The sequence below is a fragment of the Scaptodrosophila lebanonensis genome, unplaced genomic scaffold (assembly GCF_003285725.1).
Source record: "Scaptodrosophila lebanonensis strain 11010-0011.00,11010-0021.00 unplaced genomic scaffold, SlebRS2 tig00000001-arrow-pilon, whole genome shotgun sequence".
NCBI lineage: Eukaryota > Metazoa > Arthropoda > Insecta > Diptera > Drosophilidae > Scaptodrosophila > Scaptodrosophila lebanonensis.
Window position 1 is genome coordinate 20,047,883 of NW_022060529.1, and position 25,509 is coordinate 20,073,391.

At 33.0% G+C, this 25,509-nt stretch overlaps 4 protein-coding genes across 6 annotated transcripts; 2 read left to right on the forward strand and 2 right to left on the reverse strand.

Annotated features, from left to right (window-relative positions):
* The first annotated feature begins 17 nt into the window (after nt 1-17).
* On the forward strand, nt 18-5,416 carry LOC115632972 (oxysterol-binding protein-related protein 2). 3 transcript variants are annotated; one of them, XM_030530283.1, is made up of 9 exons: nt 18-106; nt 1,705-1,759; nt 1,937-2,157; nt 3,037-3,295; nt 3,742-3,939; nt 4,008-4,215; nt 4,300-4,425; nt 4,874-5,097; nt 5,157-5,416. In XM_030530283.1, exons 2-9 carry the CDS (start codon nt 1,725-1,727, stop codon nt 5,257-5,259), a joined length of 1,374 nt encoding a protein of 457 aa, XP_030386143.1. In that variant the 5' UTR covers nt 18-106; nt 1,705-1,724; the 3' UTR covers nt 5,260-5,416. The 3 variants fall into 3 exon arrangements, with proteins under 3 accessions (XP_030386143.1, XP_030386161.1, XP_030386151.1); XM_030530291.1 differs by lacking the exon at nt 18-106 and adding an exon at nt 284-325; XM_030530301.1 differs by lacking the exons at nt 4,874-5,097; nt 5,157-5,416 and adding an exon at nt 4,568-4,769.
* Nucleotides 5,417-5,542: 126 nt separating this feature from the next.
* LOC115633063 (PAS domain-containing serine/threonine-protein kinase) lies at nt 5,543-10,332 on the reverse strand. Its single transcript, XM_030530423.1, has 3 exons — nt 10,250-10,332; nt 7,007-9,610; nt 5,543-6,950 (listed from the first exon to the last, which is right to left on the reverse strand). Exons 1-3 carry the CDS (start codon nt 10,278-10,280, stop codon nt 6,595-6,597), a joined length of 2,991 nt encoding a protein of 996 aa, XP_030386283.1. The 5' UTR covers nt 10,281-10,332; the 3' UTR covers nt 5,543-6,594.
* A 532-nt stretch (nt 10,333-10,864) lies between these two features.
* On the forward strand, nt 10,865-14,225 carry LOC115630431 (peptidylglycine alpha-hydroxylating monooxygenase). The gene is made up of 8 exons (XM_030526991.1): nt 10,865-11,229; nt 11,953-12,010; nt 12,097-12,184; nt 12,843-12,915; nt 12,999-13,131; nt 13,328-13,376; nt 13,435-13,773; nt 13,838-14,225. The coding sequence occupies exons 1-8, from the start codon at nt 11,041-11,043 to the stop codon at nt 13,989-13,991; spliced, it is 1,083 nt and encodes a 360-aa protein (XP_030382851.1). The 5' UTR covers nt 10,865-11,040; the 3' UTR covers nt 13,992-14,225.
* Nucleotides 14,226-14,695: 470 nt separating this feature from the next.
* On the reverse strand, nt 14,696-23,333 carry LOC115623727 (putative transcription factor SOX-14). The gene is made up of 2 exons (XM_030518224.1): nt 21,904-23,333; nt 14,696-16,190 (listed from the first exon to the last, which is right to left on the reverse strand). The coding sequence occupies exons 1-2, from the start codon at nt 22,375-22,377 to the stop codon at nt 14,805-14,807; spliced, it is 1,860 nt and encodes a 619-aa protein (XP_030374084.1). The 5' UTR covers nt 22,378-23,333; the 3' UTR covers nt 14,696-14,804.
* Between the last annotated feature and the right edge of the window lie 2,176 nt (nt 23,334-25,509).

Consider the following 25,509-nt stretch of genomic DNA (forward strand, 5'->3'; position numbering starts at 1 on the left):
TTCATTCATACAGAAAATTCTCAATGGAAAACAACTTTTTGGCATATACAGCATAAATTAAATTATACATTTAATCACTTAGTCATAACAATCAACGGGAATAAGCGTGAGTTTTATTATTTGAAATATTTGCAGCTGTGCATACGATTATTGACAATTCATGCTTTTTTTGCAAAGGCGAGTGCCCACGAAAATGTTTCATGTTGAATCTAAAACATAACATTATAAATAAGATTACAATTTTAAGTAATGCCTTGCTTCCTCCTATTTAAGATGGTCGTGACACATACCGTCGTATAAGGTGCAAAAAAACAGGAATGAAGGAGTGAGTGTGTATTTTACACGCATTTAAACACACTCGCATTTAGGTGCATACATACATAGATAGTATATACAATAAGTGCTTCGTTATTTTCGGTAATGTACATATGTACATATATGAATGTATGTACCTTTATATGTGTATGTTCGTCTAATTCATTGCATTCCTGAACAAAAAATAATGCTATCAACATCGACATTTATAAAAACCTTTATCACACATATGTACATACATACATACTATAAAAATACATATTCTGATCGAATCAAATGAATTACAGCAAATAATTCGTAAATAACACCTTTTATGGATACTATTTTCGTTACGTACACATACATACATATGTATGTATGTATATACTTTAACATTTGTAAAAACGCAACTAATTCACACCTGTATATAATACATATATACATGCATATTCTAATTCTTTACCTTAAAGTAAACCTACTGGTTTTATATAAACTCTTAAATGGTATAGAAATTAAAATTTCTCCCAGTAACTTGGTACTACTCAAAAAAATATATATTCTTCGCAATTGACTAAAGCATTATCTGTCAATAATAAAAAATTAATATAAAGTAGCATCGTTATCTGTTTTATGTGTGATTAATTTTATAGGCGAGAGAGCTCATATAAAACTTTTCATCCGTTAAAAATTCAGTACTATCTAATCTTTTTTGGACGTATTAAGGAACAAATTTGTCAGTAATTGTTGTCAGTCAATAGCAAAGTCAATTCTGCAGACTTTGAAAGCAAAAACAAAATGCCTGCTTTAAGTACAGAAATGTTAAAGATTTTGATTGGAAGCATTTAAGAAACAAATTGGTCAACAATTGTTGCCACTCAAGAACAACACACTGTGGTCTAATAGCGTATCTGACTATTCTGTGCTGAATCATGGCATAACTGACCTTTGGCCAAATAAAATTAGCCCCTCAAGTCCGTGTATTTTAATTTAATACGCTTGTTCTTTTCACTTAAAATTTTATTTTTTCTTCTTTCTTTCTTTTCTATAGTTATCTCACATCGACAGCTTTGTTTGCCGATGGATAAATAAATGAACAAATAAATCAATAAAAAATAAAAATGGTACCTATTTTATCAACAGGAACTTATTGCCTATCTCGCCGCGATTCCTTGTGCGCCTTTGAGTTGTCAATGCACATTTTACTAACTTTTATTATGCATTAACTTCATGTGAAATCTATACACATGAGTCTACCAGAAAAGTGCCAAAAATTATAAAAATTATCTTATTACAATGTTATCCAAATATGTATACCTATGTATGTTTATTATTTGGATTAAACTAGTAGAGCTTAGTCGGAGAAAAATAACCTTAATAAACTATTAAACATGTGTTTTTATGCATTTGCAGTCTACTAATAAATTGGCACAATGGCAGAAGGAACACAAGAGGAACATTTGAAGAGGTAGGTTTAAGAAAAACTAGCAGATAAATAATTTCAAATTTTAGCATTCCTACATACTATGTTATGTACACATAATGAAATGTATTAACATACTATAGTATAAAGTTTTTAGAATATTTAAAAATTAAAATACGCATATACATGTATGTACATGTTTGTTTTATTTTGCATTTTTAGAACCAGCCTTCCAGCAAAAATGATCTCGCGCAAAGAAGTCAGTATTTGGGCAATACTCAAGAACTGTATTGGCAAAGATTTAAGCAAAATTACCATGCCCGTTATCCTCAATGAACCACTGAGCTTCCTGCAAAGGCTATGCGAATACATGGAATATGCGGGACTCCTAACAATAGCTGCACAAAAAGAGACCGCAGAGGAGCGTATGGCACACGTGGCAGGCAAGTGTTTCATATATGTACTGAGGCGATTATGTTTAGCAACAGTTTATTTGTATTACCGGTAGTGTCGGTAATTACCCACACTATTATTCTTCATAGTAGGTTGTTATGGGTACTTCCTTTAAACGTACTTATAAATCAGAACATTGTCTGTCTTAGGTATTATGTCTGTCCTTCAGTTTAAAGGTGTAATCAATATCTAAGAAAAGTTTTTATTAACCATTTTAGCTTCCTTGAACATAACATAATCGCTTGATTTTCATTGAGTAAATATATTTGCTGTCAAAGACAATGCAGAATGTCTATATCAAAACGAAACTTGTATATACAAGTCTTAGGTATTATGTCTGTCCTTCAGTTTAAAGGTGTAATCAATATCTAAGAAAAGTTTTTATTAACCATTTTAGCTTCCTTGAACATAACATAATCGCTTAATTTTCATTGAGTAAATATATTTGCTGTCAAAGACAATGCAGAATGTCTATATCAAAACGAAACTTGTATATACAAGTCTTAGGTATTATGTCTGTCCTTCAGTTTAAAGGTGTAATCAATTTCTAAGAAAAGTTTTTATTAACCATTTTAGCTTCCTTGAACATAACATAATCGCTTAATTTTCATTGAGTAAATATATTTGCTGTCAAAGACAATGCAGAATGTCTATATAAAAACGAAACTTGTATATACAAGTAAGTAGTATATAATAACGATCATGGAAAAAAGATGTTCCAACCAAAATAGATGTTTATGTATAGTTCTTTCAGTTTTTTTTTTATGTAAATAAACAGAAAATCTAACTTTATGCATTATAATTTTGTTGTATATATTTTTTATTTAGCTTATGAATATAAATATATACTAATTGTATTAGATTTTTAGCTTTTGCAGTGTCTGCGTTAGCATCCAATTGGGATCGACTTGGAAAGCCCTTCAATCCACTTCTAGGCGAAACATACGAGCTACAACGTGATGGATATCGGATCGTTTGTGAACAGGTGTCCCACCATCCACCTGTATCGGCATTTCATGCGGAGTCTCCTGACTTTAAGTTTCATGGTTCAATTAACCCTAAGCTTAAATTCTGGGGAAAAAGCGTTGAAATTCAGCCAAAAGGAGTTGTGACTCTCGAATTTCCAAAGTAAAGTTGTAATATAAAATGTCTATTAAAATATATCTTTGGCATGAAGTCGAAGTATGAATTCTATTTTTAAAAAAATACTTACGAGTATATAACTTTAAAGCATTTCCTTAGAAGTCTCAGCGCGAATGTTGCCTCAAATTATTTTAAAGATCTTAATGAACACAGCCGTATTCAAGATATATTCCTATTATTATTCCATATTATTGTAACTATAAGTTGTTGGCTGTATTCATTCTTCAATTATAAATTTGTCGAATCTAAAATATTCTCAAAATGAACCAAAACGTTTTTAAATAAACTAACTAAAGCCTTTTGTACATCACTGAATCAAGATATACAAATTCTTTGCTCTACAAAAGGCTTCAATGGTCAAGTAGTAGTAAGTGAACTAGACCTGGTTGACTAAAGACTTTTCAAACCGATATCTTTTATACTAATACCAGATGGAACGAGGCATACACATGGACAAATGTGAACTGTTGTGTGCACAACATAATCGTTGGAAAACTGTGGATAGAACAGTATGGGTCTATGGAGATCACCAATCATTCCACTGGTCATGTAGCGCTCTTAACATTTAAGTCATCTGGATCGGCTGCTAAAAATCTTCATAGGGTGGAAGGATTTGTGCAGGACGAAAAGTAATCTCTACATCAATATATTGACATTTAAGAAGAATACCCATATTTAGCAAACTTTTTAATTGTAGTAAGAAGAAATTGTTTTTCTTATATGGAAAATGGACGGAGTTTATCAAATGTTGTCCTGCCGAAAATTATGAGAGCTATTTACGAGAGGGAAACAAGAAAAATGGTGAAAAAGATTTTACAGATTCACCAGACGGGACTCCGAAAAAAATGTTTTCCAAGCTGCATAGCTTCAAACTGAACTCTTTCCGAAGTCTATCCATTCAAGATGTAACTATTTGATCACACATAATGATATTAATAGCAAAATACTGCACTTGACTTGATGAACTTCACTCAATCTTTTCATTCCAGAACGATAACGGCCCACCTCCAGAAATAGAGGGTGACATACCCAAAAGCGAATCAGCTTACTCCCTCGACATACCAAACTCCACGTTAATGTGGAGTTGTAAAGCTAGGCCTGAAAATAGTGATGAGGTATACTATATATATATATAAGTAATTATTTATTATTTACGAAATATCATGTCATAACCAATAGAATGCCACTTACTATTAATATGTTATAGGTGTTCAGTTTTTTTAATTTCAATACGAATTTATTTGTGTTAATTTTTAGATTTGTAGCCATAAAATATGCGGTACAATGACAAGTGCTCGGCTTTTGCAATATATGGCCAATTTCATCTCTTTATTTCTATGTGAGTCCTATACATATGTATATGAAGATACGAGGAAGAAGTAAAAAAGATGATTGCCTCTATATTTTTTTGAAAAGAATCCTTAACCTTTTGTTGCTTTTTCGAACCTAATGAACTTGAATTGAACCCTAATATTAGACTCATAATTAAAAATCAATTGTATTTATATTTTGGCTAGTATTGTAGAAGTGGACATATTATACCAACTGAATTGTTTCTTTCAGTATTATCATTTTAGTTATTTTGCTCTGCAATTAAATGCAATGGATAAAAATATGAAACCACCAACTACTCTCTGCCCTACCGATTCGCGATTGCGACCTGACGTTTTATGCTTGGAGAACGGCGACTTAGAAGGCTCTGCACGAGAGAAGACGCGTTTGGAAGAGAAACAACGCGATACTAAAAAGCACCTAAAGTCCAAAAATGAACCAGAATGGAGCCCTAGGTAAAACTGATTAACACATAATAGAAACAATTTTAACGAACAGTATTCTTAATTTTCAGATGGTTCAAAAATGCTAACAACCCTTATACCAATAAAGATGATTGGCTCTATGCGGGAGGCTATTGGAATCGAAAATATGAAAGTACTAACGCAATATTTTAGAAAAATTTAAATGTACTATATATACATATACATACATATATACATGTTTTATAGGTATATTATAATTGTGAATAGATCTGTCTATATGTTCACTGTTAATTCAATATTAAGCTAATAAAATGTTGTTTAGCTGTTGGCTTCTAGCTGCAAGAAACTATTCATTGTCTTAGCTTTAACCCTTATTGACATTTCCAATTTCGAAGATGGAGCTACATTGTCTTGCTGATTGAAACCACATATTAAAAAACAAGTCAGGTATTGATTAACGTTTATTCACACAGATTTACATTTTTTCTTATGTACACAACAATTATTAGTATTTGAAGTAATTGTTTTTCACATTTACTATACTTTTAACAACTTTGCAATTCCTCAAATATTCAACTCCTTAAACCATTTGATTATTAACATTTAATATATATGTGTATGCATGTATATGCGATTTGAATTTATCGTGTTTCCACCTTTTCCTAATTAATACATGCTTCAACCAAAAAAAAAAAAATACGACATGAGTAAGGTCCGAATAGCTAGCTATGTTTGACCGAGTATAACCCATCATTAAGGGAGATAGTGTGCAATTAAAGAGACTATATTTTAAAGTGGATTTGAAACTTAATCATAGATAGTCTACGGTAATTCCTCAGGTTTAAATATCTCAACCAAATCTTATGATCAGTGAAGGATAAAATTCTTATATCCGATTTTAACATAATTACTTATGTATAAATAATAAATAACTGTCGCGTCAGATAATGGGCGCGTTACGTACCCATTTAGCATCTAGGGTATTATTCTGCTAGGTTTGGATAATATATTTTTCAGATGAGCTGTAACTGATTAAATTTTCCGCAATATTTGGGGAAAAAAACAACTAAAGCTTCGTGGATCGAACAAAACTTTTTGTGTTGATTCCAATAACTTCGCCAATGAAAGGAATTAATTCTGTCTTTGATGCGGCATATAAAAGCATGGATATTAAATTGTGTGTATTTACAAATACATTTGTCTGTAAAATGCATTCCGAATGCCAATTCGACTTATTTAGTTTATGTATGCTTGTAGCTATGATAACATCTAAAAATAAAAACTCTTTAATATTGTTACACCAATAATCTCTATCCCATGGTTTTCGTTTTTCAATTATTATCTGTACAGTTAAGAAATCACATTACTATATCTATCATTGTACCGCTACATATATCCACACTACCTATACACATGTCAACTTCCTACTTTATACTGCAACTTTTTTTTATTTTTTAAAATGAACCTACAAGTACTTTAGTACCATTTCGTACCATGCGCTCCGAACCCAGTTCTTTCAAATGTTTCTTATTTTTGGGACTCCATATTGGAAAGATGAAAATCTACCCCTTCTTTACTTATATGCAAATTTGAAACATGGTTTAGTTTGCAGTTCAGAGGATTGGTTTTTAGGTTAACGTCATGCAAACTAACGACATTGTATACTGACACGGATGGGTCGAGCGTGTCTTGGTGAATGTTATTTTCAGATTTAGACAAAGATAACTTATTTCGAGTTTCATTGGTTTGCAGATGAAAATGATCGACATAAGATATAATATCTTTTGATGTTGATAATGCTCTCGATTCTCGATTAAAAATAATTTTATCCTCCATTGGCATATCTTGTTGGCAACTTGTTTGGTATTTTTCCATTACTTTTCCTGAAAATAACAAAAAGGTAAATATACATATGGCTTTGTATAGAGATAAATCTTACCGTCTTTTGCAAAAGATTCGGTTTCTGTTTTATGAGTAAGTGACTTTTCCTCTATGCTTTCTTCAATGGAGCACTCGTCGATTTGAGAGAAACTGTCTTGTGGCGAAATTGTTGACAATACGGAGGTACTTGAGTAAAGCTGTCCCGAAAAAAAAATATCTGGATTTGCCTCATGCGGCTTGCATGGAACAATCCATGCAAAATTGAAAAGAGAAGCATTGACCTCCTGCGTTACCCAAGGATCATTTATTAGTGTCTTCATTGTGCAACGAAATTTGGGATCTTTGTTCAACATTGAGATCAACAAGTGTTTAAGTTGTTCTGAGATTTTACTGGGAATATGTACATCGGCTTTTAAAGTTTCTTCCACATCAATGAACGGATTTTCGAAAAACATTAATACGTAGAGGGTGACACCAAGAGACCACACCTCTAACTCAGGACCGGCATATTTATTACCAGCTAAGACTTCTGGGCTACAGTATTCCGTTGTTCCATAGAATGTGGAATAATATTTACCTTCTTCCATAAATGTGGCAGATCCAAAATCAATCAATTTTATGTTAAAGTGATGATCTATTATAATATTTTCATCTTTTATATCCCGATGAAGTATCTTTTGTTCATGCAGATAGTTAACCGCATTCGCGATTTGGCGAAAAATGTAACTGCCTAGTTTTTCATCTATAAGTGGACGACGCTCAATAAATTCAAAAAGATCAATTCCTGGCCCGTGTTTTTCCATTACCAGTTGATAGAAAAAATCATTTTCAAACACATCCATTGCGGAAACGACATTAGGATGTTTCAAGGTTTGCAGCAGGTGTATCTCGATGGGAATATCCTTGCCTTCGTGACTTTTCACCATGAACTCCGCACATAGCTTTTCCTTAAGTATAAACTTTGTTATAACTAGGAGGCGATCCGAATTACGAAACGCCAATTTCACATATCCATAAGCACCTTTTCCAATTTGCTTAATAGATGTGTAGTGCTTACTGTACTCTCCAGAGAATATTTCATCCTCATATTTGGAGACAAGCGAAAGGGAGTTTGGCCGGCTCGAATTTTGGGCAGCTGTAGTTTTAATGACTTGTCCCAATGACTGTGGTTCGACTGTACTGGTCATGCTATTAAATGTTAAAGTAAGATTGGCATATTTATCGTTGTCGAAGCGTGTGTTGGGATCTCGACATACCCAAATGCAATAATATTCACGATTTGAGCACGGTAGAACTTGAATTGACACAGAATACAAGACATCTATTATCGTACCGTCCTCGTGAATAGCCTCACCTATGTACCGTCCATCTCTGCAGCTTAACAGTTTCGAGGAAAGGCTATTGCTCGTCGAGTCCAATGGCGCATTTTGCATGGATCTGGCATTATCTTGCTCCGGTTCCAAAAACTCATTTGAAGTATTTACAGGCGTTAAAGCATCATCTGCCCCTAAATCATTGACCTCTGGATCAACATCCAATAATTTTCCAGTATTCGTAGTTACAGTACTGCAAATGTCGCCAGTATTTTCGGTTTTATTTATAACTCCTAGATCATTCGTTAATTCCCCAACTGTTGATTGGCTGCTTGGTTTTGCAATTGTATTTTTCTTATTTAACTGAAATGATGGCTCATTCTCTGGATCAAATGGGTCAGATTCAGGTTCCCACTCGTTGCTTGTTATAGACGTATTTGAGATATTCGGGCTTTTATCTTCCTGCAAGTCTTTTCCGAAATTCGGTAGGATCGAAGATATGTGCATATTTGTAATTTTTTCTTGACTATAACCAAACATAAGAAGTGAAAATGGTTGGTTACACGTTTGAATATTGCCCATTTCGTCCACAACAATTAATCCGCTTAGATTTTGAAATACCCAAATTGTAATTTGAAAGCAAGCTTTGCTGATGTTTTCTGAGGGTGTTGGTTCATACGGAGCAATGTGTAAGCAAAGCGGAAACTTCACATTATCGGTCGTTCTCCCGGTAGCTCTTTGCTTACGTAGGCTTTTTGAAATCTGCTTGCAATCGGGATCCGGTAATTTAATAAATGGTATCAGTGATGAAATGTGAACTCCAACAATATCTTCAACTGATTCATATAGAAATATAGTAGCTGTTGTACTATCTGCTGATGTTATGACGCCACATCGGTCCACGCTGACTAGGCAAATGTGTCTCTGAACCGGTTCAGCAACAGCTATATTTCTTCCATCATTGTCGATTTGGCGAATCCACAAAGACACTACTACTTTTGTGTTGTAACTGGTCTTCATTTCAATAACTTTTCCGCTGAGTAATACGACAATCCCTTCATCACTATCAATTTGCATTTCGGCCAATGCAGAAATGTGATTGTCTGACTTACAATGCAGTAAATCGAAGAAGGATTTCCTTCGCAGCTCGTGGGAAGTATATCCCAATAATTGGCAAGCATTATTATTGACGATAAAGATTTTTCCCGTATGTGCGTCAATTGTAAAAACTGCCTTATTTGGATTTATTGTTTTCGAAACATGCGGAGGATTATTAAACGTGTTCGAAGTGAAGTTTAACATGCTTGACCTGGGTTGACTATATCGGAATCCGTTCGAGGCAGCATCTCCTAAAGAGTAAAAAAAATTGTGGCATTTATTATTAATTGGAAACTGTATGTATTTTCAATTGCATTGTGTATATCTTTGGCATATATAATGCAATGGGATTCCAATTTTTATCCTTAGTTAGAGAGACTTTTATTTCAATTGATCAAGCAGAAAACAAAATTACGAATATACCTTGCTAGACTTTATGCGCCTTAACTTTACTAGCCATAATAGTAAATCAAATTTTTTTATTCGTATCGTGGTAACGATTGGTACAAACAACTTTTTGCCCCTTCAAGGACATTCCTTTATTTAACAGTAGCCTAAATTATTTAATAATAAACCATGGCATTTTGCTTCTATAATGAGCTGTGTTTAAAAACATAAATACGTTTTTATCCCAGAGTGTTTCTTTCGCATTATGTTGACCCGATTTTATGCCCAAAATACTACACTATTGACTTACGTTTAATTGTGAAAAAGGTTGTACTGTTTAAATTGAAAGTAAATTTATAAATAAAAACTCAGCTTTGTTAAATTAACAAAATAAAATGTAGGTGGACGAAACTTTTATATTAATGTATCCATTCTTGAAGAGTTTTGAAAGTCTTTAAAAAATGTTATTATAAAATTAAACTGAAATTTATATATGTATGTACCTTGATTTTTTTCCATCTTGCCAGTTTGCATTTTCTAATTATAAGCTACATTTACTTCAAATGTTAAATGCAGATCATTTAAAATTAAAATAAATTTCGTTGTTAACCACCACTCGCTACAGCTGTATTCAGAAAATAATCAATATAGCGTATCTAGTCAGCGCATGCGAAATACAAACTATATTTAATTGTGGGTGTATTTCACGACACCTATCTGTATTAGCCATGGTTTCAGTTCGTGAAAAATATATATTTATATAAAAACATATATAATAAAATGCATATGCATATAAGAATGTGTACGCATGATTTCATTTGAAAAAAAAATCAATTTGAATCAGTTTATGTATGTAAATAACATACCTATCAATGTAGTCATATAAATTTAAGTAGAGCTTGCATATAGCAGCTTAACATTTATTTATAAAATCCTGTCTTAAAACCAACTTGGTCCTAAATTCGGCATTCCCTAGTTAATTTATACAAATTTAACTGAAAAATATCGATTTTTGTCGCGTATTACTACCTATCTATCAACTACATTTATCGATATTACAGTGTATCGTTGCGTTATCAGGAACACTAGCTGGTAGAGTTTTTTGGGAGAAAAGTGCTTCTTTGTATTCGTGTGCACTTGTTTCCATATTGTAGCAGAATAGGGGATTTTTTTAACCAAAACTTCATATGTAATTGAACGCAGCTAGAATTGCAGCATCCAAGGAAAGAAAAGCACCCAGGTGTTAAGTTCTGAGCTGCCGCTTAGTGGACGTTGTAATAGCGCACATTAAGAAATGGCACATCCACAGCGCATTGTGTTTGCATTTTACTGCATTCTGCTAGTTAATATAGCAGCGGTGTGTGGGCTAACATCCAGAGGAAATTTTGATGATTACCAAAATGAAGTGTACAGTGACTACGCGATGGATGGCAACAAAAAACTTCGTTTTCCATTTCTGATGCCCTCAGTTCGACCAACAACTGTAAGATACTTAAATACAAGTTAATTAATTAACATATTCACTCACACCTCGTTGCTTATCTCAACGTTTTATACTTAAAGTATATAATTAAAACCATACATTTGTTTATACATACATACAAGTACAATACAAACATACATATTTGCTTTTATTACACCTCCGGAATCAAAAATGGTACACGTCGATTGTGTTCATACATACATAAATAATTATGTATCTACAAACAAATGTATGTATCCCCGGTTATATTCTCGTTATATACATATGTTTTTTATATATTTATACAGTTTCTATTTGTTTGTTGGTTATGAAATGCATTCATAAATAACGTAATATGTATGTATGTACATATGTTTTTAAAGCAACAAGTTGAGAAAAAAGTTTTAAAACTGAAAAAGCGGTCCGTGTAGTACATTCATTGTAAGAACTGCAAAATGTACAGTCTTAGTCACTTTAAATCCTTCTTAAACATTATGGTATTGATTATACATATGACCAATGGATAGTTATAGTAACATACATACTTGTAGTATCATCTGAATCATATTATCCAAACGCATTTGGTCTCATAACGAACTGAAACTCGACAGCGTATGTACATATTTTCTTGTTTAGCCATATGCTTTATCGTTTGGAACACTTGCGACCTTATTTTTTTTAACTTGACATTCGATGTGAAGTATGTGTAATTCAATTCTAACATCCTGATTTATTATTATCTAGCCGGAATTGTACTTATGCACTCCCATTAAAGTTGACCCAACAACAACTTATTATATTGGTAGGTGGATGTTATCTTTGCAAAACATACAGTTTGTTTATTTCAATATTTATTTAAAATTCTCCTACTTTTCATCGTGTTTAAAGTGGGCTTTGAACCTAACGCAACGATGAATACGGCACATCATATGTTATTGTATGGTTGCGGGGAACCAGGAACAACCAAAACAACTTGGTAAGATCTTCGAAACCACTTGTCTTTATTTTTCCGAAACTTTTTTGAATTTACAATTCATCTTTTTCATTTCAATATAATATATTTGTTTGCTCAAATGTTGTCGGTAGTTAATGTTGATTGAAACCTGAAAGGCAAAAACGAACAATTTTAGACTGTTTAAGATCAAGTCTGTCGCCATTGCTCCACCACAAGAAATTGATAAATAATCACATTTTAGGAAAAAAAATGCAAAATTACATATTTAATAAACGCTTCCGGCTTGTTTGGGGAATTTACACAGCCAAGTGTAATGAAAGGGCGTTAATAGATCTGCAAACAACAATTTAATAAAATATTTCTAACGAAAAGACGTCAGCGAAAGGAAATGTATGTAGTATTAAAAATAATAGCTAATTAATTTACTTTACAAAAGAAATACAAAAAAACATATTTATGATGTTTTATTAGCCAGTTCAGCTAAGAATGGTGGTAGTAACGATATAATTAAAGAAAATTGTAATTCTTTTTTATAAACCAACTCTATTTTGTGTTTTTCTGAATCTATGTATGTTCTGTTTAATAATAAATGGTTCGTTTAATTATTTATTATTGTAATGCTTTACTGCTAATAAATAACATATTATATAGCATTCATTTTTAAATTTAATTATTAAAGGAACTGTGGAGAAATGGCAAAGGCATCTTCTGAAGAAACGGCTAGTCCTTGTGGTTCACATTCTCATTCTCAGGTAATATATATTATATTATAGTATAATATTTATTAATATAAATCTCTAATATTAATTTCAATTTAAATTGTTATTTTTATCAGATATTGTATGCCTGGGCGCGGGATGCACCAAAACTTGAATTGCCTACGGGAGTTGGCTTCAAAGTAGGGAAGGGCACGCAAATAAAATATATGGTTTTGCAAGTACATTATGCTCACATTGATAAGTTTAAAGGTAAGATTAGACTTAATACTGGTGTGTTCAGAAACTACACACGAACGCAACAGCATATATAAGAATTGTTTCATATGAAAACATTTTTATTAAAATATGCAAATATAAATATTTTTGTAACTGGCTATTTTTGGCACCACCAGAATGAGATTCAACATTTAAAAAATAAATAATTTACTTGTTCTTATAAAACTAGATGGCTCTAGAGACGATTCTGGCGTATTTTTACAATATACGGAGGAACCGTAAGTTTTCCACAAATCACTCGTTTTTAAATTTGTTTTTAAAGGAATTTTTCCATAGTTTAACGAAACTAGCTGGTGTTCTTTTAATGGGCACTGGTGGAAGCATTCCTCCCGTGGCTACAGAGCATATGGAAAGCGCATGTGAAATTACTGAGCACAAGACAATCTATCCATTTGCCTACCGAACCCATACACATAGCTTAGGAAAAGAAGTATCTGGATATAGAGTGCGATCAAATGATCGAGGCATTCAAGAATGGACTTTGCTTGGAAAGCGAGATCCGCTGACACCACAGATGTTTTATCCAGTCGAAAACAAGTCTCCCATTTTATTCGGCGATTTTGTTGCTGCAAGGTGTACCATGAAGAGTTTTCGGCATCGTGTAACGGAGATTGGGTATGTACATGACTAAGTGTTTGTCATAGAGCTGATTGAGCAAGCAACTTCTGTTTTATTGCAGCGGTACCAACGAGGATGAAATGTGCAATTTTTATCTCATGTACTATGTGGACCACGAGGAACCTCTGGACATGAAATATTGCTTCAGCCAAGGTCCTCCATCTTATTATTGGGCCAATCCGGATACTGGCCTGCATAACATTCCACATATCTAAAAAAATATATATACTTTGAAAAACTCAAATGCCCGAAATTGTGTGAAAAAGGAAACCTAACGTATACCCACTGATTCCCCTGCATTATTTCTATCGAATATTATATTAAATGAGCGGATATGATCAACGTTGAACGTCATATTGTACCTTGTATGTGTGTGTGTACCTTTTTAATATTATTAAAATGACCTATTTTTTGTGTAACTATGTAAATAAAATAAAAAAAAATATGTAGATACATATGTATATATGTAATTCAAGCTAAATCTTTTGAATTAATCTTATAATTTTAAGAAATACTATTACTGCTGGTAGTTAGTAGTATGTACAATGATACATATTATACATATGTCAACAAAACTTCAATATTTTTGGACCTACTGTGAAAAAAAGATCATAGCTCAGACTGTCTTCTTCAACATTTCTGCAAAAACTTGCCGATGTATGCATTAAGTTATTCACTAGTGTATGATAACTCGTAAATGTCCCAGTTTCCGAAAAAAGTTCTATCCCTAATTGGTTAAAACAATTTACAATTTCATTAAACTTTTTTTGTTTGTTTATCAGTTCCCATTGAATTTTTGTAATTGGAATCAAATCCATTACAATACCATAGCCTCCCAATTTTCAATAACACTAGAAGAGTTTGCTATGCAAAGCTTTTTATTTATTTTAATTTTTTTTCATTTATATATGGAATTTATTTTATATGCTTGTAGTTATGTATATGTATAATTTGGTGTATAATTATAAACGTATAAAGGTAATAATTAAAAATTACACAAAGCTTAAATATTTCTCACATTTTATCGCTCACATTTTGTATAATGAAAACTCATATTTGTTTGTGTTAAATTCTAAATGACTACCAGTTGGCTGAGGTTGGAAGTCCTCAAATGAATCAAGTAATAGAGCTCCGTTATCATTTAGGGTGTAGTTGAGATCATTATTTATACCTATAACACTTCCGCTGTACTCGTGCCCCGCATACACGTTTCCAATTCCATCTGATTCAACTAGATTATTGCTTATACTGGGGCCACAAAATCCAATTTGTGGCGAATGCGTTGAGGTCAGAATGCTGCAGTCACTCTCTTCTGTAATCGATGGATTCGGGATAAAGTCATCTTGTTGGAATGTGTGCCCACCTTCATTACCATACGGCGTACGGTTATGTATTTCAATATTCATTGTGACCGTTCGGGGCTCCACTGCAAACACAGGTTGCGACGAATTCTCCGCACCACAATCTTCATAACATTCATGAGCTTCAAACTCGATTGATGAATCACCTGTTGTAAGCTGTGCATAGGTTGTCCCGAATGAAGGTATTTGATGGCTAGCTTCATGCAAATTGGCATCGTTCACAATGTTGTCTTTAGAATCGAAAACGTTTTCGGTGAGGTTTTGGTTATCCGTAAAGTTCTGCTGAGACCTTATATCATTAAAAATTTGCGTATTGAGACCATTTGAAGCATTCCCTTCAAACAATGAATCTTCATTTTGCGGATTGGCCATAAATGAAATATTTTCAAAATTGACACTTCCAGATACATTTTCTTGAGGACTAATGGGATCTATTTCAGAAAAATTTTCCATTGATGCTAGGCTAAGTTCTGCGTTCAGTTTAATATCGCAATCAGTATTGGTGGTTGTGCTACGAGGTAAATAATTAGAAGCCTGATAGCTTAATTGTTCAATTATGTCAACTGAGTTGTGCTGCTCAGACACCGTTTTCACAATGCATTTGGTTTTCGGGTTGTCTCCCTGATCATTTCTTTGCCGTTTTGAAAACGAACCAGATTGACATATAGAGGTAGATCTTTTGCTCTTGCGTCCGGCAGTGGGTGTTGCAGTTATAGGGACAAGATCCGATGTATTGGGTGTGTCATTTTTAATTTCGTTGTTATCTAAGTCCTGGTTCTGCTTCGGAACAGATGATTTTGTTTGCTTCTTCTGTGGCCTATATTTATAATTTGGATATTCTATCATATGAAGCTTCCTTAGCTTCTCCGCTTCAATAATATATGGCTGTTTGTCGTCTTTGCCTAATTGCTGCCATCGTCTACCCAACTCTTTTGATATCTCGGCGTTATGTAAATCAGGTGTTCTCTCGCATATCTTTCTTCTCTCCATTTGACTCCAGACCATGAATGCATTCATAGGTCGTTTAATATGGCCAGGAGAGTGTTTCTTCGTCTAAAATAAACAAGGTTCAAAAATAAAATATATACATTAGTTATTTTTTTTTTAATGAAGCATACTTAAATTCAGTTCGCGATTTTATTTGTATGTCGTCATTTTACTTGTAGTTTCATTCGAATAATCATTAATTTTCCTGATCATCAGATAAATCGGAGTTGTAAAGGAAATGCATAGATTACATACTCACATATCAATATCTCATTATGAGTTTTAAATACATACAAACATGCATATGTACTCGAAAACATCTAAGTCAACGTCAGAAAGTTTAACGAGCCCCAAGTACAAGGCCGTATCAGTTTTTTCACCTTTAGTTCATTATTAACTGATATACATATATGTACATACGTACATATAATATAATACTATTGCGCATATTAGCGAATAATTCATATGCCAATGCGAATGAAACTCTTTTTAGCACTTATCTATAAAAATGATAATACTTTTTGCAAACAAACACAAATATATAGTACATGCCCCTGTCTGCGTACATTTACATACATATGTATGTCCATTCCTATACATGTACATATGTACATATGTATGTGGGTACATACAATTTTTAGATGCAATTTATACACAATAGAGAAGGGTGCGTGCTTATTGTTTTGTCGTGACACGAAACCGTGATGACAAGAAACTACCTTTTATTTTATTCTGTATTTTTGTAATACAGATTTGAACATTTGATTATAATACTGGACATACTGTACCCATGGGTTAGTAGCATATATGATTAGACAAGAAACAGCGCTCTAAAAGAAAGCCCTTTAAAAGTAGTAGTAATGTTCCTAATCTTTTTTTTAGACATTTTCCTACATTCTTATGTATAGTACATATGTACATAGAGATATACATATTGAAGTTTATGATGCCTGGAAGTGTGCTTCATTTTTTGCTAACCAAGGCGTGACGCATAATTCAAAATTTAGACATAAAACTGAAATAAAACAATTTTAACATAAGTGCACAAGGGCGTAGGCAGCTTTTTCGAAAGGGGCCAAAAAATTTTGATTAAATAATGCACGTTGCATTAAAATAATAGAAAAATTGCAACAGATCCAACTTAGTTCCATTTTAAGGCTAAATAGTGCGCCAGAATAATGAATGTTTGGTCGACTTCATATTGCGAAAATGTATAAAAAGTATATCTTAATTTAATACATTAATATTAATGTGTATATATATAATAGCTATAAGGCGTTCCAATAAAAACATGTATGTACATATATTTATTAAATTCAGAGTCAATTTTATGTACATACATATGTACATGGGAATATCTACGTATGTATATTTTCTTAGGAGCATCCCATTACTATACTAGAGAAGGAACGGAATGAGCAGCAACAAAACCATTGGCATCGAATACAGTAAATAAATATAAATAACATGAAAGGAATGCTAAAGTCGAGTAGACTCAACTTTTAAATACCCTGTACCCACCCCCAAAAATTAATAAAATATTTTAATTTTTGTAACCTTATTTTTATAATTAAACTAATTTAATAAAACTTAAAATACATTAACCTCAAAATTGTATCTATATGTATCTGAGCCAAAGCAAGACACAGGCACATTAAGAAGGAGAAAGAACTGAACCATTTATATAAACGCATTATTTAAAAATCCATATCTTAATGTTTGTGTCTTTCTTCCTCTTTCTCTCTATTAATGTGCACACTTATAAAAAAAACAAGCAGATAGGAAACAGTGTACGTGTATGCATTTGTCTATTATACTTATTGGCAACTTTTGAGGTTCAACGTCCCTCGACAAGGTTAACAAAATATTCTTTAAAAATTGCAGGATTGTCTATATCGGCATAGGTATGTATGTATGTACATACATATATATGTATTTACCTACCTTACAATCAAATTGGCATTCATATCTAAGTATATGTACGTGCATTAATGTATGCACATACATACATACATATTTATGTACATATGCATGCACATACATACATATGTACATATTTCACAAATTAAAATTCTATTTCATTTTACCTGCTTGATTTCGTTCCCAGTTTTATTTGTAGTCGTTCAATATAAACACACACGTATACAGATACATTTACTACATACACATGTATATGTACGAAAATCCATTTGAATGTATTTATGTATGTGAGTATGCATCAGAATTGTTTATGTATAGAAAAAAGTAAACATGCATAGGACACTCTCACATAAATACATACATATGTACCTATATATATATATGTATATAAATATATATGTATACGTATGTATGGACATTAAATTTCGGGCAGACGATGACGCGCCATTTGAGTCGTGTCGTTGTCGTGCGGTAGACGAAAATGCTCGAAGTGAATAACCGTTTTATTTACACAAAGAGAGACAGAAAAAAAAACTATTAATAGCGTTAACTTCGACCTTGCAGCAGTTCGTACACCTCGCGAAGTTCAACCACACGACACGACACCCTGCAGCAGCACAACAGTAACAACAACAACAGCCTTTTGACTAAAACGGATGACGACGACGTCGACGGATGCTACATCGGCCGTTGCCGTTGCCTTTGCCCTCGCTGTAACACTCTACTCTTCTTCTTTTCTTTACTTACTTTCAATGTCGTTGTCTGACAGTTCAAGTCTAATAAGCAATGTGGCTGCGACTCCGACGCACACACTTACACAGGCACACACACACATCCACCCACAACACAACATAAGAGACGCAGCAGACTCGTGAACCCGTAACTCCCGTTAGTAAAAGTGATGAAATGGGTTGGCATTTTTTTAAAGTTTTTTCCTTTCGTTTTTAACTGTTCTGCTTGTAGCTACAAATATGTACATACATATGTATGTATTTATATACATACATATGAACATTGGTTGTACTTACATACAAACTTTTACATAGTCTAAGGTCATTTGTCTCTGCTATAGTATGTATGTATATATAAATACAAGCAATACATAATTCTGAGCATACATACAGTCGAAATTGTCTATAAAGAAAATGGGGAAAACACGGAATCATATTTAAATACTATTCAAATTATAAATTCATTATTAATTCCAATTTCGATATAAAAATATGTATGATTCATTCGAAAATATTAAAGGTTTTAAAAATAATTATATCTTATATTGGATAAAAAAATAAACCGTAGTTTTTTCAAACTTCAATAACATAATTTTATACGAATTTATGTAGTAGTATAGTACTACTAAAAACATTTCCGTTCAAACTTTCCTGCTGTGGGTTGCGCTGAACTACTAATAATTAATAGCTTTGGATTTAATGTGCATACATACATATACATACTTGTATGAATGTATATTGAACTAAATTAAAAAAATCTAAAATCTACTGAGTTATTCGGTGAGAAAAATATTATCTTGGATATTGTATGTGTAATGTATTGCGTATAAAAGTACACGAATTACGGATACGGGAAGCTTTATTGATAAAATTATCTTAGAATATAATACCAACTCAGACTCGGGTTCTACCTGTTCCATACTTTACACAGAGCTAACGTTTTTACCCTACGGGTACAGGGTATAAACACTCTTTAAGAGAGTGGTCTGTTAAAATGGTAAAAATTTAGTTGGTCTAAGATATCTGAAGTGAAATAGTTAGAGCAAGCTAATAAACTAGAACAGTTCGTTTTAGACAAGTGCGACTGTGCGGGGTTCGTGTCGGTACACAAAAACACAATTGCGCGCAAAGTCAACGTCTGAGTTAAATTGTACGTTCATATGAGTGATACGCAATTGCCGTTTACCGCCGCCGAGTGCCTGAGCTAATCATCATCGTACATACATATAAACAGCTAAGCAAGGTCAATGTACCGAAAATATTATATGCTATTGATGTCGCTTGCATTACTTATCTCAAAATGTACACTTGATTAGCAAAAAAATATATGTATGTATGTGTGCAAGTGGCGGGTGAATTTCATCAAGAAACCAAATACCATTCGATTTCAAATTATATGAGTTGCAATCATCCTTGCATCGATTCGATAAAATGATTAAGCTTATGTACATATATGGACAAATGTGTGTGTATGTATGTATGTATGTATGTATGTTGCTTGAATGACTCGAAGCCCCGCAAAAATAAACTATCTACATATGTATGTATGTATGTACACATCAAATAGGACTTATAAATGATATACTATTTATGTACATAGTATGTACATAAATACATACATAAATATGTATGTACAAGATTTTGTATGTATGTATATTGTCTGTAAGTATTCAGACATACATATGTATGTATGTATGTACAAGATCGAATCACAAATCTATTTGCCAGATCAAACATTGAATAGTCTGGATTATACAGTTAGTATGGTGTTGATAATGCAACGTTCGTGTTCTTTTAATGGATACAAATAAATATACATATGTACGCAGTATACGCTGAGCAAGTGACCAACCGCTTCACTAATGAGTCATCTGCGGAACAGAATGCCAACTGCGTGAACACTGTGTGTTTTAATGGTTTGTATACACAAACAAACCTACATGCATACAAGTGTATATGTATATTTATATGTATGTATGGATATGTGCACACATGTATACATTTGTAAGTTGTAGTTGTAGCTGTCTGGTGTGCATTTCGAGTCGTCGCTGCAAGGGTAAATTTCAAATAAAAACTACAAAGCGCCAAAAGACCTCAAGCCTCGGAATGGGCAAAGTGCAAGTGCTCCATGCATTTGACGTTTTATTTTGTAAAAGATAGGGTGGATATTGATTGTTACCATGTCGCCCCAACCGATCTATGTATGTGCATATATATAATAAGAATCTCAGATAGCACTCATATTCATCATTTGCAACTATCGTGACATTGGATTGACCTTGTCTAAGAAGTAAGCTGTCGTCTCTCCTATTTGCTTTATGGAAATTCACTTGAAGTAGTTTTCCATCTTTTCCAATTCTAAACAAAGGACAATCTTGTATGTATGTACATATATAAGTACATAGAAAATATACAGATTCTACTTGTTATCGCTATATGACGCAGGACTAAAAACTAAACTTGAATGCAAAACGTGACGGGGAAATCTTACATCAACATAACTATAGTTTCATAATTTTTGTTTTATGACAAATTTTTACAAATTAAGTAAATTTTCAAAATGTATTTCAATAATTTTTCCACCCGCATACTATACATAGTTAATACATACTAAAACCGAATGCGACAGTTTCAGCAATTTTATTTTTATTTTTTTTATTTTTATTAAAAAATATTGCCCAATTCAAAGTTTCAATATTTTATGAAACTTGAAAACAAAAACAAATCTGTACTATATGATGTCTTTATAGACAACATTTTAGAACAAAGTTTAGTTGATTTATAATCAATTATTTCATTCAAAGAACGTTAGGGCAATGCTTACAATAAAAATTACTGAACAAATTTGCAATTAGGCTTTGGAGTAAAAAAAAAACCAGATCAATTTTGAAAGCGATGAAATAAATATTTTAGTATAGAAATCTTGGTTTTAATTAAAATAACATTATATATAATCATTACAAGTACATCTACAAATCGACAAATTGTTTTCCTGTCTGACAAAACCTTATGTTAAATAGAATATTTTATAAACTCTTAACGTACGAAGAAATTATTAAATTTATAAAATTTAGAGTATTGGCGTTCAAATAGTATTGTGCTTAGTTTTGGGCGATTATGCTACTTACTTGAGTTGCATCCGAATACGGGGTGCTTGAGTTTACGTTGACACGTGCAGAACCAAACATCAAATTCTTCAAATTGTTGGCAGACATGGCTGAAGTTGTTGTTGGCGTCGTCAACTGGTGAGTACTTGGATTGGGAGATCTTTCGCTGTTGCTGTTGGTGGTGTGGCTGTTAGTATTATTGTTGTTGTTGCTGTCGTTGTCCATTTTAGAAGAATTATAGTGCGGTGCAACAACAGCAACAGGCACAGCCTTCGAATAATATGTATGAGTAATAAGTCGTTCGCTGCTTTGTGTTTGTGTTGCTGTTTTTGTTGGGGTTGTTGCTACAGTTGGGGCTAGGGCGGTTGCCAGAATTAACTCCTCGCCGTCGTCGTAAATGCCTGTTAGCAGGTCTCGATGTGGTGATTTCAATATATCATATAAATCAGAAGCCTGCGGTGGATTGCTAGATCCCTGAGATGGCTGCGCTATCATCTTTCAAATATTCAATTCTCACATAAATGTACATACATACATATGTATGTACATACGATGTTAGTTTGTTGTATTTACTTTTTAATGCCGCAATATATTATGTATTTACAAAATATATTTGCTGTAGAAATTTTGTCTTTTGTGTCTTTTCTGACGGTGCGATACTAAAAATGAGTGTATTTGTTTTTGAACTTTAAAATTGTTTATACACGCAGGTATCCACAATAAATATATTGTTGTTATTCTTGTTATTTGTAATCAGTATTTGGCAGTGCCTTAGGCAATTGTTCCTGATGTTATTATTATTATTATTATTTTCTTATGTTTTTTACGTAGGTAAGTTTTTGATTGATACACAGGATCGCGAACGTCTGAAATAATGCAGCCCGTACATATGTATTATATACATATTTATTTATGTATATACGATGGTTAGCGAGTGTGTGTGCTGTTTTGCTTAGCAAAATAAGACTGGACCGACGACGACGACTACGACTACGCCGATTTACACACACGTATAGCACTCAAGGTGAAACTGGTTCCTTGTTTTGTGTTTGCAATGCTCGAAGACTCACGTTCGTGTCGCTGCTGTTGCTGCTGTGGTAATGAGTTTATTTTATTTATTTATTATGTACTCACGCACACACACACACACACAGAGAGACGCGGTCGTTGATATATATGTATATATTGTGCATATGCGAATATTGCATTTTTATAAATTTATAAACGTAACGTATTAAACTTTAAAAGCGCTAACAACACGCAGCGCGATACACACACGGACACAGTCGGTGGAGTACGTATGTATGTATGTATGTATTTACGTTGTTTTGAGTAAAGTTGAGTTTGTTTCTCTTGGTAATGTTGTTATTGTTGCGTTTGCACAATTGCAATTTTGAAACGCTCACGAAATAAAATAAGTTAACAATATTCCACTTCCAGTGAATGTTTTATGTGTTTTAGTGGATACGTACGTACATACGCGAGTATATAATTACGTTAATGTTTAAGAGGCATGTATTGTTATATACTATATATATATTTATTTATACACATAATAAGATCTGTTTATATATGTACATATGTTGAAATGCAGTTTCATAAAAAACTTAAGTATGCACGTTGGTATCACTTAGTAATCGTATTTGAAAATTATAAACAGCTCATAGTTCATACCAACACTTGCAGTATTATACACAGATATTACACACACACATCTGTATATGTATGTATGTATTAGTCTTATTTATTATAATTGATCTATGCATGTGCATAGATACTTTTACAGTTTATTTAATCACATTTGTTGTATTTACACAGTTGAATTTTTTTTTTTTTTTGTTATTTAATTTTATTAACAGTTTTGATTTTTTTTTATCAAAATGGGTGTTCGTTGAAGACGTTTTGTTTATGGTGGCGTTGGCGTTAGTGGTTTTGTTGCAGCGGAGCTCTGAATTCAAACAACAGCGCCGCGCGAGCAATCCAGCCAGCGAATGCGACGAGAAACACGCGTAGAAGCCCACGATGTGATACGAATAAGCCAACGAATGCGACCGACGACCGAATAAACTACGCAAAAGATGATTTTTTTTTGCTTCTTATATTTAATTTTATTGTTGTTGTTGTATATGTGCATACAACATGTACATGTCTGTACAAACCGACATACGTTAATATGTTTCCTTATGTATATATAGACATTAGTGTGTATGTATGTGTGGATGTTTATTATGTCGTGGAGCTTGTTGCTGCGTCGAATGGTTGCGATCGCTCACAGCTGTTCAAGTGAACTGCTTGCAAGTGAGTTGAAGTCCCGCAGAACGCGTATACATACACACATGTACATACGTACACGCATACTTATGTATATAAGTGTATGTATATGTGTGCATATTACTCACAGATACTCAAACTTGCAAGCACAGTGTGGTCATGAGCGGGCTGGCATATGGTTGTGTGCATATGTATGTAAATATGTATACGTATGTTGTATGTATGTGTAACTGGCAGTCAGTCTGAGAGCAATGCGTTAGCCAGTGACGCACCGCGGGTAGCGGGAGAGCTGGGCCCGAAGGCCGTTTTTGATGAGAATTCAACTTGGACAGTACTCGAACCTAGGTTTATTTTAAACAATATTGTATATGAACAAAAATGGGCCCGATACTGTGTCATATTTAGCTAAAAGCTATTTACATACATATGTACATATATAGTTTGTTAACTAAGTTTTTAAAATAAAATAAATATAAAAAGCAATTGTTATTAACATATTCATTGAGTTGGAATTGAACCAATAAACAACAGCTATACGCAAAGCATTGGCAGAGATTGAGGTTAGTTCTTTCGAGCTGACATATCCCGATTAAACATGTACATATGAGCACTAACAGGATTTAATTGTCAAAACAAAATACAAAATACAAATTGTTATTATTTATTGGGCTTAAAACAAAAAAAAACTGGATACTAAGCTCAATGTTTCTAGATCTAAATAAATATTTGAGGATGGTAGAGGATCAAAAATCAATCTAGAATAAGATGTGACAGCATATCGTTTTGTTCTTAAGATCTGCTTATTATTTAGCCCTCACACAAAGCGGCGCCCGGCTACGGGCCTGATTATATGGCTTGCTATCAACAGTTGCAATGGTTTTTTCAGCTGAGTTGTGAGTAACGTATACACCTGCAGTTCGCGGATAGGAAAATGCCCGTTTGCGCTATTTACCTTAGAGCTAATTTAGAATGTCGCTTATAGTTGGAAGGATAGTGTAATGTCAAAAGTTCGTTTATAAAATAAATGTGAAGGACTCATAACACAACTAAAATAAACATAAGAATATACATACAATGTGCATTTATTTATGTTATAAACTACTTAAACTCCACAAACAAAAAAGTGTCGACTCGCAATTTTATTATCTGTATATATGTACATACATATTTTTTAATTTTTCTTTTTGGTATATGTAAATTACCAATCCATCCCAACTTTGTAGAAAATGTTGAGACAAACTTGATTGAGTTGAAAGGAAAATAGTAGCGTCAGGTGGATAGCGATTTCGCGTATTAGTTACTTGTACTGAAGGGTCAGTATACACTTACACAGATACACTTTCATGCATACACAAA

Bases quoted from the DNA above. Each gene is read 5' to 3' on its own strand.
- LOC115632972 (XM_030530283.1), top strand. From the start codon at position 1,725: ATGGCAGAAGGAACACAAGAGGAACATTTGAAGAG. The intron at 4,216-4,299 runs GTAACTATTTGA...TTTTCATTCCAG, and splicing joins GAAGTCTATCCATTCAAGAT to AACGATAACGGCCCACCTCC. The intron at 4,426-4,873 runs GTATACTATATA...TGTTTCTTTCAG, and splicing joins GGCCTGAAAATAGTGATGAG to TATTATCATTTTAGTTATTT.
- LOC115633063 (XM_030530423.1), bottom strand. From the start codon at position 10,280: ATGCAAACTGGCAAGATGGAAAAAAATCAAG. The intron at 9,611-10,249 runs GTACATACATAT...TTTACTCTTTAG, and splicing joins CAAGATGGAAAAAAATCAAG to GAGATGCTGCCTCGAACGGA. The intron at 6,951-7,006 runs GTAAGATTTATC...TGTTATTTTCAG, and splicing joins CGAATCTTTTGCAAAAGACG to GAAAAGTAATGGAAAAATAC.
- LOC115630431 (XM_030526991.1), top strand. From the start codon at position 11,041: ATGGCACATCCACAGCGCATTGTGTTTGCATTTTACTGCATTCTGCTA. The intron at 13,377-13,434 runs GTAAGTTTTCCA...ATTTTTCCATAG, and splicing joins TTACAATATACGGAGGAACC to TTTAACGAAACTAGCTGGTG. The intron at 13,774-13,837 runs GTATGTACATGA...GTTTTATTGCAG, and splicing joins CATCGTGTAACGGAGATTGG to CGGTACCAACGAGGATGAAA.
- LOC115623727 (XM_030518224.1), bottom strand. From the start codon at position 22,377: ATGATAGCGCAGCCATCTCAGGGATCTAGCAATCCACCGCAGGCTTCT. The intron at 16,191-21,903 runs GTAAGTAGCATA...TGTTTATTTTAG, and splicing joins CGTATTCGGATGCAACTCAA to ACGAAGAAACACTCTCCTGG.